The sequence below is a fragment of the Ostrinia furnacalis genome, unplaced genomic scaffold (genome assembly GCF_004193835.3).
Source record: "Ostrinia furnacalis isolate ACB-3 unplaced genomic scaffold, ASM419383v2 OfSCF7182, whole genome shotgun sequence".
Taxonomy (NCBI): Eukaryota; Metazoa; Arthropoda; class Insecta; order Lepidoptera; family Crambidae; genus Ostrinia; species Ostrinia furnacalis.
Window position 1 is genome coordinate 773,879 of NW_021137421.1, and position 18,225 is coordinate 792,103.

At 36.8% G+C, this 18,225-nt stretch overlaps 1 protein-coding gene across 1 annotated transcript in view; it reads right to left on the reverse strand.

Annotated features, from left to right (window-relative positions):
- Positions 1–6,018: 6,018 nt before the first annotated feature.
- Positions 6,019–18,225, reverse strand: part of LOC114363661 (uncharacterized) — a 41,333-nt gene continuing 29,126 nt past the window's right edge. Inside the window, exon 2 of the mRNA XM_028319457.1 lies at positions 6,019–6,068. Coding sequence (XP_028175258.1) covers positions 6,034–6,068 — 35 coding nt within the window. The 3' untranslated portion in view covers positions 6,019–6,033. The remainder of the gene's footprint in view (positions 6,069–18,225) is intronic.

Sequence of the window (18,225 nt, forward strand, 5' to 3'; positions counted from 1 at the left end):
ATTTTATCAACAAATCCGACCCACGTAAATTTCGATAAAGCAGGATTAAAGTGGAATTAACACAAATCTGGGATCTAATCTGATTACTTTTAAGTAATAATTTATCAGTAAACACAGAATGGGGCTTATTTTATTTGTTTATCTAAAAAGTACGGCAAAGATTTTAACTTTCCGTCTAAATTAAATTTCCTGATGATAAAATACATGAGTATTTAGATTTTTAAGCAATTGATGTTAATACGAGTATGTTCATCATTATTAAACTTATCAATATTTTACAATCAATCTAGTTTAATTAAACGTTCCCAAAAACGGCTTTAACTCATTATAAAGTCATATAAAGTTACCAAACGTAGAGAATATAATGGTGATTTTGAAATGGCCGTAGCCGCTTTAAATCCTGATAAATGAGTTCTAAATGACGATTAACTAAAACTAACGAAGGGCTCGTGTTTAGTCTAGACAGGTGGATTATCAGGTCGTCTAGCAAAATTCTATTCACCCACATACCTACATCGTGTACAGATAACAAACACTTGATAATGCAATGCGGAATAAGTAGTTTTGCGTCGTAGTATTTCATACTAATAACCGACTTCAACAAAAGGAAACTTTTTTTATTTTTTTATTTACAGACATAGAAAAGCAAAATCTTAAAAAAAGAACAAATGACTCGCGACAACTTAGATGACTAATGCGGATTTTTTAATGTTAACCGTTTAAATGCTTATTTATGTATATCCTTGCCGTGCCTAGCCTTGTCATCCACTTACTAATTCATATTTTTTTATAATAACCCAACTTGGAAAAGCCCTCGTCATCTAAGTTTGATTTTCCTTCTGAACTGAGGTCCTCTTTGAAGGACGATGACAACTTTGTTGGCTCTTTATGTCTCTCTCATTTAACTTGGATGTTAACAGATGAGAGAAAAGCACAGATAGAGATGAGGATCTTTCTCTATCTCTCGTTATCACCGCTACAACTCATCATCGTACTTGCAGTTGCGACTACTGTCCATGTTTTAATGATAGGCCAATTGCATCACATATTTACGAATTTAAACGCGTCTCTTGTTTTATCTCTTTAATATCTCACGTGCAAAGATGGCGGCGCCACTGGTAGCTAAGGCCCTAAGGCTTATTAGTTATAATTAGATCTAAGAATCAATCACAACTAATCCACCACAGTCGATATCTCTGTACGGGTGACAGCAGATGACATTGAAACCATGTGACGGTGTATGTATGTATTTGTAATAGATGTTATTTTGCAATGTAGTCTCACGTACAGAGAGCACATCGGAATATACATTTTGCGAAATAGCTCCTATTCCAATAACAAAACATACTAGTGTAAAGGTTGATGTGCCATCCTCTGTACTTGAACTTCGCACGTGTCACGCGGGGCTTCAGCAGCAAGGTGAAGGTCGCAGCCAAGCGGGTAGTTGGATACCCCCCAAATCGGATCATGGGAAATTCGACACGACCTCATCGGATTACAGACCAGATTACGTGACGAGAATACTTTGGCGTTTTCAGTAATTACGAGAAAGTCCGGTTAAGAATTAATGCGAACGAACTGAGGGGCTGTCGTCTTGTGGCAGCTCTGTAACGAAAACAATTAACTATTCGCATTTCCCAGTAAAGATAAATGCCTAATATAAGGGCGAATTCTGAACCGTAATTTTATTGTTCCAAAACTTTTGTCTGAGATCCGCGAGACGTAGTTAATTTGATGACTAAATTAATTAATACTACATCTTTGACCACAAATTGCTAAGCACGTTCATTAATAATTAAAGGTTATTTGAAATCACTAAGCGATAATATAGACTTTAAACTTTGTATCTATCATAATAATTATCTATGATTACATAATAACCGTTTTGATTTGCTATGTGTAGTACTTATTGGTGTTGCATGTTTTTCCTTTTATATCTATACGTGTTTTCACAAGTCAGAAATTTGCAAATACACAAAGTAACGTATAACAAGGCATACTAGATCCTCAAACAAGGTTGAGGGGAAGTCCATCAACCAGTTTAATAGCTATAATTGAACTTTAATAAAACCTGTCAAGTTCAAAAGGAGACATAAAATTAGATTTGTGTAGACATTATTATAATAATTGTATAATATATTCTGATCATTATTAAGAGGGCAACTGCCCCTGAGTCACGACAACATGTCATGCTCAAACTAGTTCTTAAAATGCCAAAAACATAGTAACAATGGCGTATGTTTTTGGTGGAGTTTGTTTACTAGTAATCAATGGCGATTGGCGAGCATTTATTTTACTTCGAGATAGGAATACACTGATTTGCATTGTAGGCTCTACCTTGGGAAGCGCCGAACAAGCGCACAACATTTAGGTAATTCAGAATATCAAAAAGCCCTCACAGGGAATCGAAATTTTATCTTTGGACGCCTCTATCGCCGTCTTCCTGTATTTATTAAATTAGTTAATTAAGCAACTAGTACCTTTTCAAACAGACATCACACGCAAATATCTATACAAAACCAGTTTTCTTCAAAACAAGTAACATCACCCAAACCGAATCAAATTGCCTCTGCCGTAGTGTCCACGATGATGTAACGCTAACCAAATTCTGCTCCAGGCGTTCATACAAAACACCTGATCACACACACAGCAAGTTTAAACACCGCTCAATGTCTTTGGAGGATAATAATAATATTATTGCGGCCACTGAAGACATGCACGCGGCGCACATAAATATCTTAGTATATTTCAACATGTATGTGACCATTGTCTAATTTCTTCCCTGACCACACTAGAAAAAGTATCACGAACTACCACACTAGGAAAAGCGTACGAGATAATTATTGTTTCCTATTTTATTATTTGACTTCCTGCAACTTCTTCCTCCTAACTTTCAACCCTACAACAATAATACCCTAGCAATATGCAGCTAAATGTATTAAACTTAGCTCTGGAAAATACACAAGAATCGAATCTTGTCATTAAGATAATAAGGAAAACACATTCCGACGCTTACTTCGACCCGCTATACAAAGTGATAAACTTTACATAAGCTTCGATTTATATTTGCAAGATACGGAAGAACTTATAGATCTGGAATTCCACGTCAGAGGAGTGGAATAATCCAGAAAACATCCAATAAGTCATCATACCCACTCCGCTCTGAACTAGAATCACGCCGTGATTCCGATTAGAGCTCAATTGGCGCATTATTGAATAACAGCCACCCGTGCTCTGCGTGTGCGCATACCGCAAATTATGACGCCAACCAAATGGAAAATTCGGGAAATTTTGTTTATCTGGGAAATATTTTGCGGGTAAATTCCCCATTGGGCAAAATTGTGAATTTCAAAAGCGTCAGAAAGCCCTGCAACTGCTCTAGGTATTGAAGTATTGAACACATGACTTTTCTCTATGCTAATTAGAGACTGTCTAGTTGAAGTGTTTAATCCAAAGTCACTTGATACCAGTGACATTGGCCGTGTCTCGGTAGTCTTACTGTTCGCATTTGCGATTATACGAGGTACTCGTAGATATTTATGCGAGAGCGTCGACCCAGAAACGATAGGTCATCTAAATGGATATCCGTTGACAAATGATATAAATAAACACATGTTAATAACATTGTGCATCTACAAACTAATAATTACTAATATGTATTAATCAAAATCACAATTGACATCAAATATTATAGATTCTTCACAGCTGTCTATGAATACATAAGTTCAACCTTTTTTAGGTGTACGGTTGCGGAATACTTTTCTGATATTCTGACAGCTCCTTATTTCATTTAAAAGTATAAGGAAGCTGGTGTCTTTGATAAGAAGTATGTACTTCTTGATTATAAGATAATATAGCCATCTTCAGTCGCTATCATTGGTTAATGTTTTATACATCCATTTTGATTGAGATTCATGAGAACGGGACTCGGATTACTTAAGGAGGTTACCGCACGCAGACTTATCCTATGAAGTTCCTTTCATTACGATTTCTTGAAGTTTTCAAACCTAAACCGCCATCGCGATCAATTCTAGTATAGAGCATACGCTGGACATTGATATTTGTTCCAAAATCTATTGTTGAAAACGGAAAAATGAACGAAACAAACGACGAAAAACTATAGGATGAAATTTTGTATCCGAAATCGAAGATGGAAGTTTTGGTAAGGAATAAAGAGTATTTTAAAGTAGTAAAAGCTTAGTGACGAAACCGCAGACAGGAGTTTGTAAATCCGGTCCTTCGAGCCGGATTGAATAATAACATACTAAATCAAAACATTTGCAAGCAAATTAACCATTTACCAGCCTCGGTCCGTTTGTCGTCTCGCCTCGGCGGCTCGCCTTGAAGGCTGCGCGCGCGCAGGCAGCGACCTCTACCGGCTCCGCGGCAGTAGCGGCGCGGTGTCTTTTATTTGTACAACTATTGTATTTGTATTTTGCTATCGTGTTTGCGGACAAAAAGGTTTTTGTATTATTTGCGTGTTAATTTAAATATGAGAAGTTGTTTTTGCCTTCAATATAATCAGGCGTTTCTTTTTTTTTGTTATTTTATATGCGACCAATATTACACTATTGCTTTTAATAAAGATAGCCTTGATCCAGGAGTAAACAGACATGAACTGATGATGACAATAATGATGGATAAACGAATAACAATTAGAAATGCTCGTTATCTTGAACTTAAAGCGAAACGAATAGCACAAAACCTTTCGTCACATGATTACGGCAAATATTCTGATTTCTGAAACACTAATTTGAAATTCAAATGTAAGTTCTGCATAAACAAACAGTAGCATGTCGTTTGATTACACGTTTTTAGTGGTTCAAAAGATTTTGACGTCTGAAGCCTATATCACCGAATCATGTGACACCGTATCTTCCCAGCAATTGACGTTTTTAACTGAACAACACTGTGTGCATATAAAAAAACTATATGTATAAGAGAGCATATCATCATCACACATTGAAATAAAGAAGATCTTCATAGGTTATGAACTGATTGAACGTACGTTGTAGATGATGATGATGATGATAGAAATCATTTAAGAGCCAAGTAGTAGGTACAGCTGTTGTTATATTATTTCGCTACAAAGTATTTAAAATGTAAATTCTTTCTTCGCGGAAACGGAACGAATTTATTCAGTTCACCCAATCAAAGGTGGGTTAATTCTACAGCTGGAATGCAAAACGCACTAAGACAGAGCATTCAACAATCGCGTTTCCAGGGCCCGTGCGCGCGCGCCGCCAAACATAATGCGTCGACATCCGGTGACTCAGGACAGCGGCCAATCTGCACCGTTTGGCTTAATTTCAAACATGGCTTTATGAGTATTTATGGCGAGGCAACTACATTGTGTTGTGAGCTCGTTTGTTAGGACAAACAAAGAAACTGGGTCTGCGTCCAGGTAGCCAAAATTAAATTAGTCCATCAGACGGGACTTCGGGAGTCGAAAGGGAATTTTACTTTTACTGATGGTTGTAGAGTAGACCTTAATTAAATAGTGTAACCTCCATTTAAGCTTTCAGACAAGCAAATAAATAAATTAACTTTCCTCTGGGAAGGCATAAGCAATTAGTTTAAACTAGGTTAGGTACCATTAATGGTTTACGGATGCAGTAACTACCTGACTGGATGGAATTAAATCTTTCACAGATAAAATTAATGTCTCGCTGATATGACGGATTCCCCTACCTAGCTTTTTATTTCCTTTTTCATACTTAAATTTTTTTACAATAAAAGGTATCCTATGTTCTTAACCCAGATCCAATTTTACTTTATCCCAGAAGCAATCAAAATTGCTTTAGCCACTAGATGTGAAAACATTTCGCAGTTACGATACAAGTGTAGGTAAATAAATAGATAGATGATTTTGTCTACTGAACTGGAGACAACCGCAATTTATGCATTCTGTTATGTCAAGCAGAAAAATCAAAACTTTTCTGCTAAACCAAACAAATTACCAAATGTTCAAACTTTCGCAGACTTGATAATAGTAATTTAGTTGGCTATTATAAATCGGCGAAATAAACCTGCTCACGTACTCGGCGGCCATGATAGTGAAAACATACCTGAAACAATAAAGAAACATGTTTTGAATAACGCTTGGCAATTACATCAATTATATTAACCTAGCGAAAACGAAATATAAGGCTTGGCAAATTGGTCTACTAATTTCGTTATAATAAATATCTTCTTGTTTTGTTCGGAAACCTGATAGCTCCGTAATTGATCAAAATAATGTGCACGAGGTGAAAGAAATGGAGAGGAACTTCGAATTATTGCAAAGAGTAAGTGAAGAAAAAAAAACTAAGCCAATGCTCAATGGAGTAGACCAATATGACCATAATGGTTCACATTTTGCTGTAAATAAATAAAGAAGCAATATTTATTTGATGACAACGAAATAATACACACAAAGTCACAAATATTAATCATCAAAACAATAGAAAAAAAATTGTCAAAGAGGTTACCCACTCAGTATTTAAGGTCACCAACTCTGTACTTAAATAAGATTAAAAAATCTCAGACAACTGAACAATTCCCGTATGTCGCGAATAAATGTGATAGTCAAACATTAATGTGACCATATTCTTAACAGACAATTAATTGAAATGCAAAGCACAGTCTTAAAAAAAACTCGTTATTCGACTGACAACAGTAAACGGTTACATCTATTTTATTTAACAGTCCATCGGCGAACACTGGCTAAGATTAGCCTCAGAAGATACCTTAATTGACGCAGACGCTGATTCACTTGCATCCGCATTTGCGTGTGTGAAGCCGAACGTTTGTTTATAAGCCCACACGGATGACGTACATCCTAGTAGACGATAATGGCATTGTAATTTATCGACACGTAGCAACATCCAATCAGGTATTTGTGGTAGTCTACTTTAATAATGACAGATGTCAAGCTTTCGGCTTAGTCATCAAAACGACATCTTCTCAAAATGACAACCGGGATGCAAAATGTCCACTTCTCGAAATTACAACTTCTTAAAATGTCAACTTCGCTAAAAGACAACTTCTCATAATAATATCGACTCGTCTTTGGGAAGACGAGTATAAAAGAATTATCTACAACCTACCTTCTTTCGTGTTGTTACAGTTGTATTGGAAATGTATGAATTATGTTATCCAAAGGTCTGACAGTAATATAAACGTCCCCCAAACTCTACTACAAGGCAATAATAACGTTGGCCAACAAAATGATAAATTAGTTTTGTTTAAATGGTTTCCAAATGAAGTTGTAAAGCTAGTTTTCTCTTGCTGAGAATAAACATAATTCACTGGAACCATTTCAATAAAAATATACAATTTGAAGACGTACCTACTTTTTAGATATTCTAATAACTTTTCAAAGTATCTATTACTCAAGCTTTCTTTATCATATCAATATATATTTTATGCTATTTATATCGTTTCTTTGTCTGAAATTCGAATGAAGAGCCAACCAATTGCAATGGTATATTGGTTAACGAATTGCATACACCAAACCGTACAGAGGATCGAATAGAATTTGTGTGGTTTCGAAACGTCTTCCACTATCAAACTCAAAAGGGTAATAAACCGAAAATAATGAGGCATTATGAATGAAGTCATCAATTTCACTGTAACATTACATTAGTGACAGTAATGTAAAATAATATTAGAAAGTGCGATTGTATAACGCTCCAGACTGGCATAAACCCGTTCTGCCAAGTCTGTGGCAAAAAATATAGCGAGTCGAAGCCTAGCAGGCCGCCTACGGGTTGTTGACCAATGGCCGCGGTGCTGGCTGGCTTGTATGTGTTTGTCAACACTTACAAATCAACCTGCGATACCTGTTTGTAAATCTGCGAATCATAACAGCATCACTCGTTCGTTTGAACTCTTTGTGTCTAATAGAAGATGGCTCTTGGTAAAGTTTTGGCCGGAATAACTGACAATTTATAAGGGAAGTTTCGCAGCGTGGGACGTCCACCCACAAGGTGGACCTCATTACATCGTAAAGGTAGCAGGGAAGCGCTGGACGCAGGCCGCTACCAATCGATCAACATAGAAAGCATTGGGGGAAGCCTATGTTCAGCAGGGGACGTCCTATGGCTGAAATGATGATGATAAAGGGAAGTTTCATTGGCGTTTTCCTTATTTACTGTATTGTACCTATATCGGCTGCTTACTGCGGGATATATTTAGAATTATGTAGTAGATACGCAGTACATATTGCAACCGATAAGTATGATAACTGCCAAAATTGAATATCATATTTAAAGTTCGCATTTTCATGCAACGCTATTTATGGTAAGGTATCTCTATTTGTATTGTTGTTGTAATGTCGTTCGATTCGTTATCGTCCACGGAATTATCTACTGGTGACGTTTCAAAACAATAGATTACACTTATGAGGAGCACAATAAAAACAACTAGAGCCATCGGTGACTACTACGATTGCCTATTTAAGAATAACAGACATTAACATTTATACCCTAAAGATATGTTTTCTTTGGTATCCTTCCGTTTGGCCAAATTACTTTTCGCCAAATTTCACTTCGCAAACAACTTATCGCCAAAGTTTCATTTCCCAAATAAACTTTTAGCAACTGTACTTTTCGCAACTAATTCATTTGGTCAAATTATCATTTGGCCAAATTTTACTTGGCAAATGTTTATATAGCAAATGATTTATTTTGCCAAATATTATATCCCAAATAATTTGTTTGGTCAAATTGACTTCACATACTTACCCACAAATCAAAGCATAAGCCACATGATCGTGGTTTTCACAAGAATTTTATGTAAAACAAAGAGATTGCAGAAAATAGTATGGTTGCAGAAAGTAGGTATTGCAGAAAATAGTAGGTTAGGTTAGGTTAGAACAGTGACCCTTAACGCGCGAAGGCGAGCGAACGGAGCGAGCGAAGCGAGCGAAGTGAGCGTGCCGCGGCAGCGGCCGCCGAGCGCTAGAATTACCTCTATTGTTAATGAATCATTTGGAAATTTCGATAAAAATAATGAAATATGAAAAATAATTTATAACAAATTTTATATTAACTACCCACTAAACAAAATAATAACCACAAGCTAATTTGTATTCCATTATATGCACCAATCAAATTGTTTTGTAAATAGTTTATCATGAAATATTTTTGCCAAATGAAACATTTGGCAAAACATACTTTGCCAAACGATAATTTGCTAAACAATAATATGCCAAAAACGACATTTGCGATTTAAAAGTTTGCCATAAGTTGTTTTGCCAAATGAGAATTTGCCAAATGAAAATTTGCGAAACGTTGTTTGCGATATGATAATTTGGGAAACGTTTTTTGGCCAAACATTAGTAATCCGTTTTCTTTGTCAAAGATCTCATTCAACGCCTACCTATGGTATCTCAAAAAGTCTGACAACCCATAAACTTAGGTAACTAATGATACTATCATCATTAATTACCTAAATATAATTCAATACAAATAAAAATAAACTTTTGACTGTGACCGCATATGCGGGTTGTATTTGACTTAAATAACAAAACATTTTACACTATTTTGTTTAATTTTGACCAAGAAAACTTCAAAAATCAGCNAAGGCCTTTAACCAAACAAATTACCATCAAATTGCATAACAGAGGTCGCCAGCGCCGCACAATGAGCGTTTACGAGCGGTGCATTGACGGCGAACTATGGCGCGGCACTTCCATTGTGCGAGCTGAACGAGCAATGTAGACAAAGGCATTCAGTGATTCATTCAAGATAGTGACGCGAAATATTACTATCGACGCAGAATATACTATACTTGCAATCGCTATCGATAAGTTCTTTACATTTTAACCAAGCATCATTGAAGCATTTTTTCATCAGGAAATGCATGATATTGCATACCCACTGGCCCGGGGCAACCAGTGGGCTATATGAGGCTCTCCTTGCCAGATGGGCAGGGCCTACTCACTAAAACCTGACGGTGTCTCATTGGAGCATTAAGCTAACTTATGAATGTTGGCAATCATCAACTAAATAATATTTATACATAAACTACATAATCTTGTTTTGCAAAAGTATGCATTCTGGTAAGTAATAAAGTAATAACATTAGCACTGAAGAATGCTTTATGTTATTTCAAAAACAACGCAATAACTAACATCATCACTGAAGTGATTGTAAACAAGCAAAAATAGAACCTGATACTCATTCTCAGGGCATCAATGCAATGAGGGCTATCGTTTTTATACTTAACAGTTGGCACCCCTGGCGATTGACAGGACCTTACTCTACAGTGGCGCCATCTTGATGAGTGCAAATGCGATAGTCCTCCTACCACTTTAGCGCTCATCAGTTGGTGCCACTGTCTTCGCTACTAGCAAGTGACAGGACCTTACTCTACAGTGGCGCTAACTGGTGAGCGCTAAAACGATAGCCCTCATTACATTAACCGACATTGAAAACAGTCGATAATAATCTAAATCTAAGTACCTAAACTTAACTAATCGATACCTACATTTGCAACTCTTACATCACTAATATTAATTTGCGGTGACAATTATATTTGGTTATGCCAGAAATAACTTTAATACGTTCGTAATAATGTCAAGGGTTCTCGGGCGGACATTTTTTCTTGTTTGATGTAATTATTTCGAAAATATTAAAAAATTAGTTACTTGACATTTCGGGGAAAAATATAATTCAAATTCTTACAGAGCTCGCTTATTAAAAAACCGGTTTATATTGTGAATGGACATAATTTTAGGCAAATTAAAAACCATTCAGCAACGGTAGCCTTGGGAAGTTGGGAATAATTTTTAAGGTATGAATAGACGCAATTTTATTCATTTGTTAAATATTAATTCAATATGCCACAATATTCCCATACTTAATTATTCTTTAGCAATTTGGTTACCAAGAACTTTTTAAGAAGTAATTTAGCTTCGACTAGCTTTATTTACCCTCGACTTCATCCGCGTTTAGTAGATGAAACATGTGAATCCTATTAATATTGTATTTGTTTGTAAATAATCAAGTTTGTGAGAATGGATACTGATGGACTACTTTAAAAAGGATTTTGATAAAACTAACTGAATATCTCGCAACCCAAACCGCGGTCATCTGCTAGTTATTATTTCCAATGTTTGCTTAATCGCATAAACACATCTCACTCTCACTGTTCGTTCACAAAGCGAATCATGCACGCCGAAAATAACCACTCAGTGGGCAAAGAGAAGGCAAAGAGTGACAACAACCATAATAACAGAGGGTTCACTCTCGCTTTATGTCTACAATAAACCACTTAACCCCGTTGCGGCCAAAATTACGATTACCCGTACTTGGGGTGAGTGCTTTCATAAACAGATTGCGATGAAATCATTCGTCAGATCGCGGAAGTGTGTTTTATTGGCTGTTGAACGAAGGGTTTGCGTTTGAAGAGAATTTAAGCAAGATTTGTATTTGTGTGTTTTAATATGAAATTCAATCATTTTTCCTCCTTTTCTTTCTGTTGGAGGGTTATGAAATAAAGGACAAGATTGTCAAATAAACATTTCTCTTTCTTTTTGCTGCTGGAGGTTTTATAATGTAGGACAATTTTTCCGCGAAATTAAACGACATACTAACATAATACGAGAAACAAAAAATAGTACAAGACCCACGGCCGCGTTAGTCATTATTTTAAGCCAGAAAAAACCGAAGTATATTTGAAAGGAATGGTATAGTAAGTGATACGAGCTGAAGGTGCTTGTTAGTAAGAGTTAAGGTAGAGTTTAACCTCTTACCAAACTATTAATGGTCTAAAATCGACACCAACTTGCGATAGTTTCCTAGGGACGGTGTTGGAGGATATAACAAAAGTACCACTAAATCAAGGATGCACAGTCTTATTGGGACCAGGTGCCACTCGGGCAGATTATGAGCTAAAAGCGGGCCGCAGAAAATAAAAACTTTATAAAGATTCAGGTTACTATGAAATCGCAGGCGGGCCGCGGTTTGTCCATCCTTGCAAAAATGATCGGAGTGTGGTCACCACTCGTGATTACATTGTTTTGTGAGCTAGTCTCTGAGCAACAAGCACTCATGCTACCTTCACAACAAAACAAATACGAGGGACTAATTAATGGGCCACATTTGCGAGGCTTATCATCCGGTTTACAGCGCAGCCGACGAGCATGCTAGCCGCTGGACTAATTAGGGTTTTTAGCCTCTGCTCTGCTTGATTAAACGCCCAAACATAATAACCCTAAAACGTGCCACCTTCATATGAGATTATAATCTGGTTCTGTATGTTTTGAAAAATTTAAATGTAGAAATATTGATCGTTAATTCGTTAGTCATATTGGACTAACTGTGATTATAAGTGCAAAATACTGAGTTTGTTCCAGCGTTTCTTCTCAGCACTTGCCATAATATGTTTGTTTCGAAGCGCTGGTAGGGCCCAAAAGATAAGGAGGGAGACATGTAAAGTGACCCATAAGGGCTACTTTTTTTTTAACTGTATTTTTAAGTTCATAAGTGCCACTAGTGGTCTTAATTGAATAAAATATTTTTGATTTGATTTGATTAACTTATTAATAAAACAACATTTGCTAAGTAGGCGCTACAATTGCCTAAATGCACCGCACGCCTCTGCAAGAGAGGCAATGCATACAAGTCCCGATCAGCCAGTTCACTCACGTAATTAATGTTTTGGTATCTAATATACAGAATAACAGGGACGCTTGCGCCAAACTATCTGAGTGCAGCCACGAACTAATATTGCAGCAACAGCGAATCAGACCACTGGAAAATAGCTCCTATTATAAGTACCTAAAAGGGCTTTTACCTGAATCGGCTGTTAAATCCTATGCCTAGTAAGTTTGTTTGCACTAGCTGTTTATGCCCGTGATGTGCAAACGTCGCGGTCGCTCTGTCTGGTCTTTGATTGCTGCGAAACTTCGGCAAATTGCGGCTGCCTTGTTAGTTAATTTAGTTTCATAATCACAGCTTTCAAGTTTCTTAGGCATGTATTAAATTGACGAGGAACTTTGCTCACTGTATCCCTTAACAATAAACAGACTTTAATTTGAAGAAAAAACCCGTAAGTAGAGATACAATGAATTCGGCGTCGTCTTTCAGCCAAATGACGTCCACTGCTGGAACAAGGCCTCCCCCAAGGATTTACATCCATAACGACCGGTCCTACGCTGCCTGCATCCAGGTTCTTCCCACGACCACGACAAGATCATCGGTCCACCTAGTCGATTACTATTTCCTTAAAATACTTCAGGCAGAATATAATGCCCACTTGACTATGTATCTGCACCTGCACGACCAATGTCCTCTCAGACAAAATCCGCAGCATCGCAAACCAAACAGGTCGATCGTCAAATAGCTGACAATAAAAGCAAATCGTCCAAACTTCGAGTCCCCGTAATGGCGAATGGCGAATCTCCCGGAGACTCCGATAAAGTTTGGATGGCGATGGCGGTGGGCCAACCGAATCAAATATTCATAACAACGACGGGTTAATACTTTTATCGGAACCAATTTGGGCGAATCACTCGTTATTCCAGTCCTTATTGAGTGACGAGCGAGTTCGGTTTTAGAGGGGTTTTTTTTAAATTCGCGAGTCCGAGACGGAGTCAAAGATTTTGCTGGAGATCAATTTTAATGAAAGACAATGATTTTGATTAAATCTATTTACAGGAGATGATATTATTGATGAAGGAAAACATTGAAGTAATAAATCAAGGCATATAACACGATATTTTGTGATTTAGTTAAAGAAAGGGGACTAACCTAAACTTTTCGTTTAGTCTATATTTCATAGATTCTTCTTTTGACTCTAAGTACCTACCTACTCATTTCCTGACAATGTCCTTTGGTTGACACGGCTCTACTATTATAAAGTAATAGACAATGGCCCTGAATTTCCCCGGGTTTCATACAACGTAACAAGTTGTGACATGAAACCTACAAATCCATGTTTATGGTAGATTGCAATCAGATAATGACCGAGTGACATCAGCGCTTACTCACTTAATGATAGCCGATGATGCATAATCAGATTGCGCAACCAGTGCAGCAGGGCGGCGCACGCGCGTCATGAAATGCATTAAAAGAAAAATGAACAGGTATACGTCTTACATCTCACTGTAGGCCACAGCAGAGGCTAGCTTTAGGGTAGCTGGTGAGCGAGCCTCTAGCCTGAGGCAAAGCTGCAGACGAATGTTCAAGCTAGGACAATAACTAGCAGCACCGTTTCATTGGGCTCCGGTGGAACCGTCGGGTTTTAGTGGGTAGGACCGCCTTTAGTGAGCTGACCAGGAGAGACCCACATAGCCCACTGGCAGTCCCCATCGACCAGTGGGTATGCGCAAAGCATTTCCCGACGTTAAAAATAAAGCTTTGGGGTAGCTTTGGTCATACTCCACCACGAGAGCCAGTGCAGATTGGTGGAAGGGTCACGAAATAATCCAGAAATTATTGTGATCGAACAACGAAAAGAAATATCACTGGACACACCTAGTTGTTAAAAATGGTGGGCAATTTGGAAGAAAAGTCAAGTTATAACACAAAACAATTAAATAACAATCTAATTACTTTATCAAGGACGCTTGCATTATTAAAGAGCGTATTCAATGACAGTTAGTAAAGGCATCATTGCAGCTACGTGCAATGAATAAAGGACATTGTCAGAAACCGCCTAAAAAACCGCCCAAAAACATTAACCCATCATAATTATTTTCTATTTTTTTTAATACATTAAGCACCCTTTCATTCTAATGGACACTTAAGCATTGAAAAATTAAATAAATAAGTCTTTTAACGTTTATTCTATAATACTATTACAACTTCCGGACGTTTTGGTGCGTGGCATGGTCNGTCAAAGATCTCATTCAACGCCTACCTATGGTATCTCAAAAAGTCTGACAACCCATAAACTTAGGTAACTAATGATACTATCATCATTAATTACCTAAATATAATTCAATACAAATAAAAATAAACTTTTGACTGTGACCGCATATGCGGGTTGTATTTGACTTAAATAACAAAACATTTTACACTATTTTGTTTAATTTTGACCAAGAAAACTTCAAAAATCAGCCTGTATAAGGTTTTCATCGGGAGCAACTGAAATAAGCCAGATGGCGCTAAAAATGGCGGGAGAATTCCGTAAGGAACAGAAGCAACGGGGAAAAGTTATTGTTTATTTTCAATTTCAATGCATAAATTACTCACCGCCATACTTTTAAATGAATTTCTAATGGAAACAACGCTAATTCATATTTATACGCATTCGCAAATTCTTAGTAAGTAGGTATTTGTTTCAATTTCTGATGAATCATTAACATCATTGTTATACGGTTTCCTCAATACTTTTTTAAGCATTTTTCCATGCGGGATATAAGTACCTAATAGTAATACATGTATTCTGTGGTAATACCTAATGCAGTTCACTATGTAAATAAAATCTTTATGGCTTTGTGTAAACTCCTGAGATATCATGAATTGAATAAATAAGTATTCAATAGTGAGTACATATGTACTTGAACTAAAGTTTCTAAAGACTCACTTTGTTGTTGTTTAATTGTTATTTGTTATATAACAAATAACAATAGATTTAAACAACAAAAGTAGACAGTTCATTGTACACGATAAGAAATATGCCTATTCGTTTAAATAACAAAAAGTAGACAATTCATTGTAGACGATAAGAAATTATAAGATTTGAACAATAAAATAACTAATGAAATCCTAAAAGGTTATAAGATACAAACAGTAGTTAAAAGGAGTTATTTAAAATAAACACTAGATGTAAAAGGAGAAAAAAAATCTGATGACTATCATCAAATCTGTACCTTACTTACATAGTATATCTTCCTTCAAACGGCCTATTCAGACGTACAAAGCCGTCTTCGGCCTAAATCTAATTTATTATTAATCCCAAATCGATTCTGATCCAATTTAGTATAATCAACTTTCTGGCGAAACTCGGAAAAGTCCACTCTTGTTCCTGATAGTTGGAATCCGGGAACTTTGCTAAGACGGGAAACTCGTGTGAGCCCTTTTATACCAGAACAAGAACTTTAAACGATTTATTGGAACAAACAGCGAGTTTCAGGTGTAAACAGCAACTGTGGACTGTGGAGCAATAAACTCGGCTGCTAAGTTTAGTTAAAAGTTTTAATTACTTATCTAGACCTGGATATTGTATACCTCATTGGCTGAAAAAGATGGTCCATTTTATCAAGAAATTTTAAAGACAGACACAAGGAAATCCTAAATATTAAGACAAGTAGGACTTAATGATACTTCAAAAAATCAAATTAAAAAAGTCATCTAAAACTCCCAAACATTTTTCCAAAGTCCTTGACTTGATATTAAAAGTACAAGAATTTGTTAAGGGTTTACGAATTCAGCGTCTTGTTAGAATGACTATCGTTTTAGCGCTCACCAGTTAGCGCCACTGTAGAGTAAGGTCCTGTCACTTGCTAGTAGCGAAGACAGTGGCACCAACTGGTGAGCGCTAAAGTGGTAGGAGGACTATCGCATTTGCACTCATCAAGATGGCGCCACTGTAGAGTAAGGTCCTGTCAATCGCCAGGGGTGCCAACTGTTAAGTATAAAAACGATAGCCCTCATTCTTTCTTTTCCAACTAAAATATACAGTGCTTCTGTTGTTTCTTTCTTTTAGAGCAAATAAATTATGTTCTATTCTATTCTGAACACAGGTTTACCACATTCTGTGTACAAATTACAATGTAATCGAACTCCTAATCGGCTGGACGTGGAAGTAATTACGAGGCGCATTATAATAATACGACGCGCGATACATTTGCAATTAGTCTCCAATCATTAGTAGGGCTGACAGGTTTCGTTACATAGATACTTTACAGAGTAGTGTCACATGTTAAAATAGAAGATGTTCCACTAACTGTGTCAGTGAAGTAATCAAATCAATGGTTCTTTATCTACGAGTCCGAGGATATGATTATCCGGTCTGAAAATGTAAATAGAAAAACTAAAATCTCTGTTTCGTACGAAATGAGATAAGTTTTTTGATGTTACATCCATGTGTTTTAAGCGATTTTATCACAGATTTACTAGAACACAGCCCTATACACTGAGGTCAGCTGTCAAGTAAACAAGCATCGGGAGATGCTACTAATAATTAACATTAAAGCCTCGGTCATACAGCCGACCAAACTGCATAGAAACAGTATTGCAGGTTCACAGCACGCCTACACTCAAGCCGGCTGTCTGGCAGACACTTTAGAATTAGATAAACCACAATACCAACCGTTCTTCGTGTAGCGCTCGCTGTCCTTCGCTGTTATTATGTTTACACAGATGTTCCGCTAACACATTATACATGTAAGTATCTGCGTTGAAAAAGAAACGATACTTGTAAAAACTGGCCGTATTTATAAAAACATGTATGAAGTGAAGACATGTTTAAAACCTCCCACAGATTAAAGGGAATTGAAACATTTTGTTTGTTTGTAAACACATTTGTGGGGGAATCACCAAAATAAACTTGCACTATTTTTGACATTTTAAAGGATGCATGAAGGAACACTATGTGGTCGCGATCCTATTCCTTATCAACGAGGGACCGAGGAAGAAGAAAAAGAAGTACATGATTGCCAAATCGAAAGCGACATAATTGAAATTGCAACAAGCTAAATACCATAAATCAACTTTATGTCGTCGTAGACACCGGAATTTATTAGATAGGATCAATTCTCACGTATCGATATCGGGTGTAATATCAGAATGGCCCAAATATCTGACCTAATGGAGATTGCGATAGCTGTTATCAGCAAACAAAAACAACGTTTTGTGTGGAACAAAGCGCCGCGCGAAAACTTGACAATCGCGATGTCGCGACGCAAATCGTGGATAGAATAAGGAAAATACTTGTTTTGTTAATGACAGCACATCAAGCTGAATACCTGTAGTATCTTACGCAGTTGTAATAGGTTCAAATTTGCAACAAAATGGTGTAAGTCTATGAGCTACGAGTATAAGGCGTACGTTTACGATAGAACGTTGAAAGACATTCCGGTTGATGATCCTTATGCATTTGCAATTTACTAAAAAAAGATCGTCAGATATTTGTTTGTTAAATTCGGAATCTACATTGTTAAATAAAAAGTAGTCCCATAGATGCAGACTGAGGTTTGTCTATAATGTTAAACATACCGCACCTACGGTGCAATAACGTCACTTATGCAATTTTTTCAAAACTTAACTGAATCAAAGTAAACAATTAAAC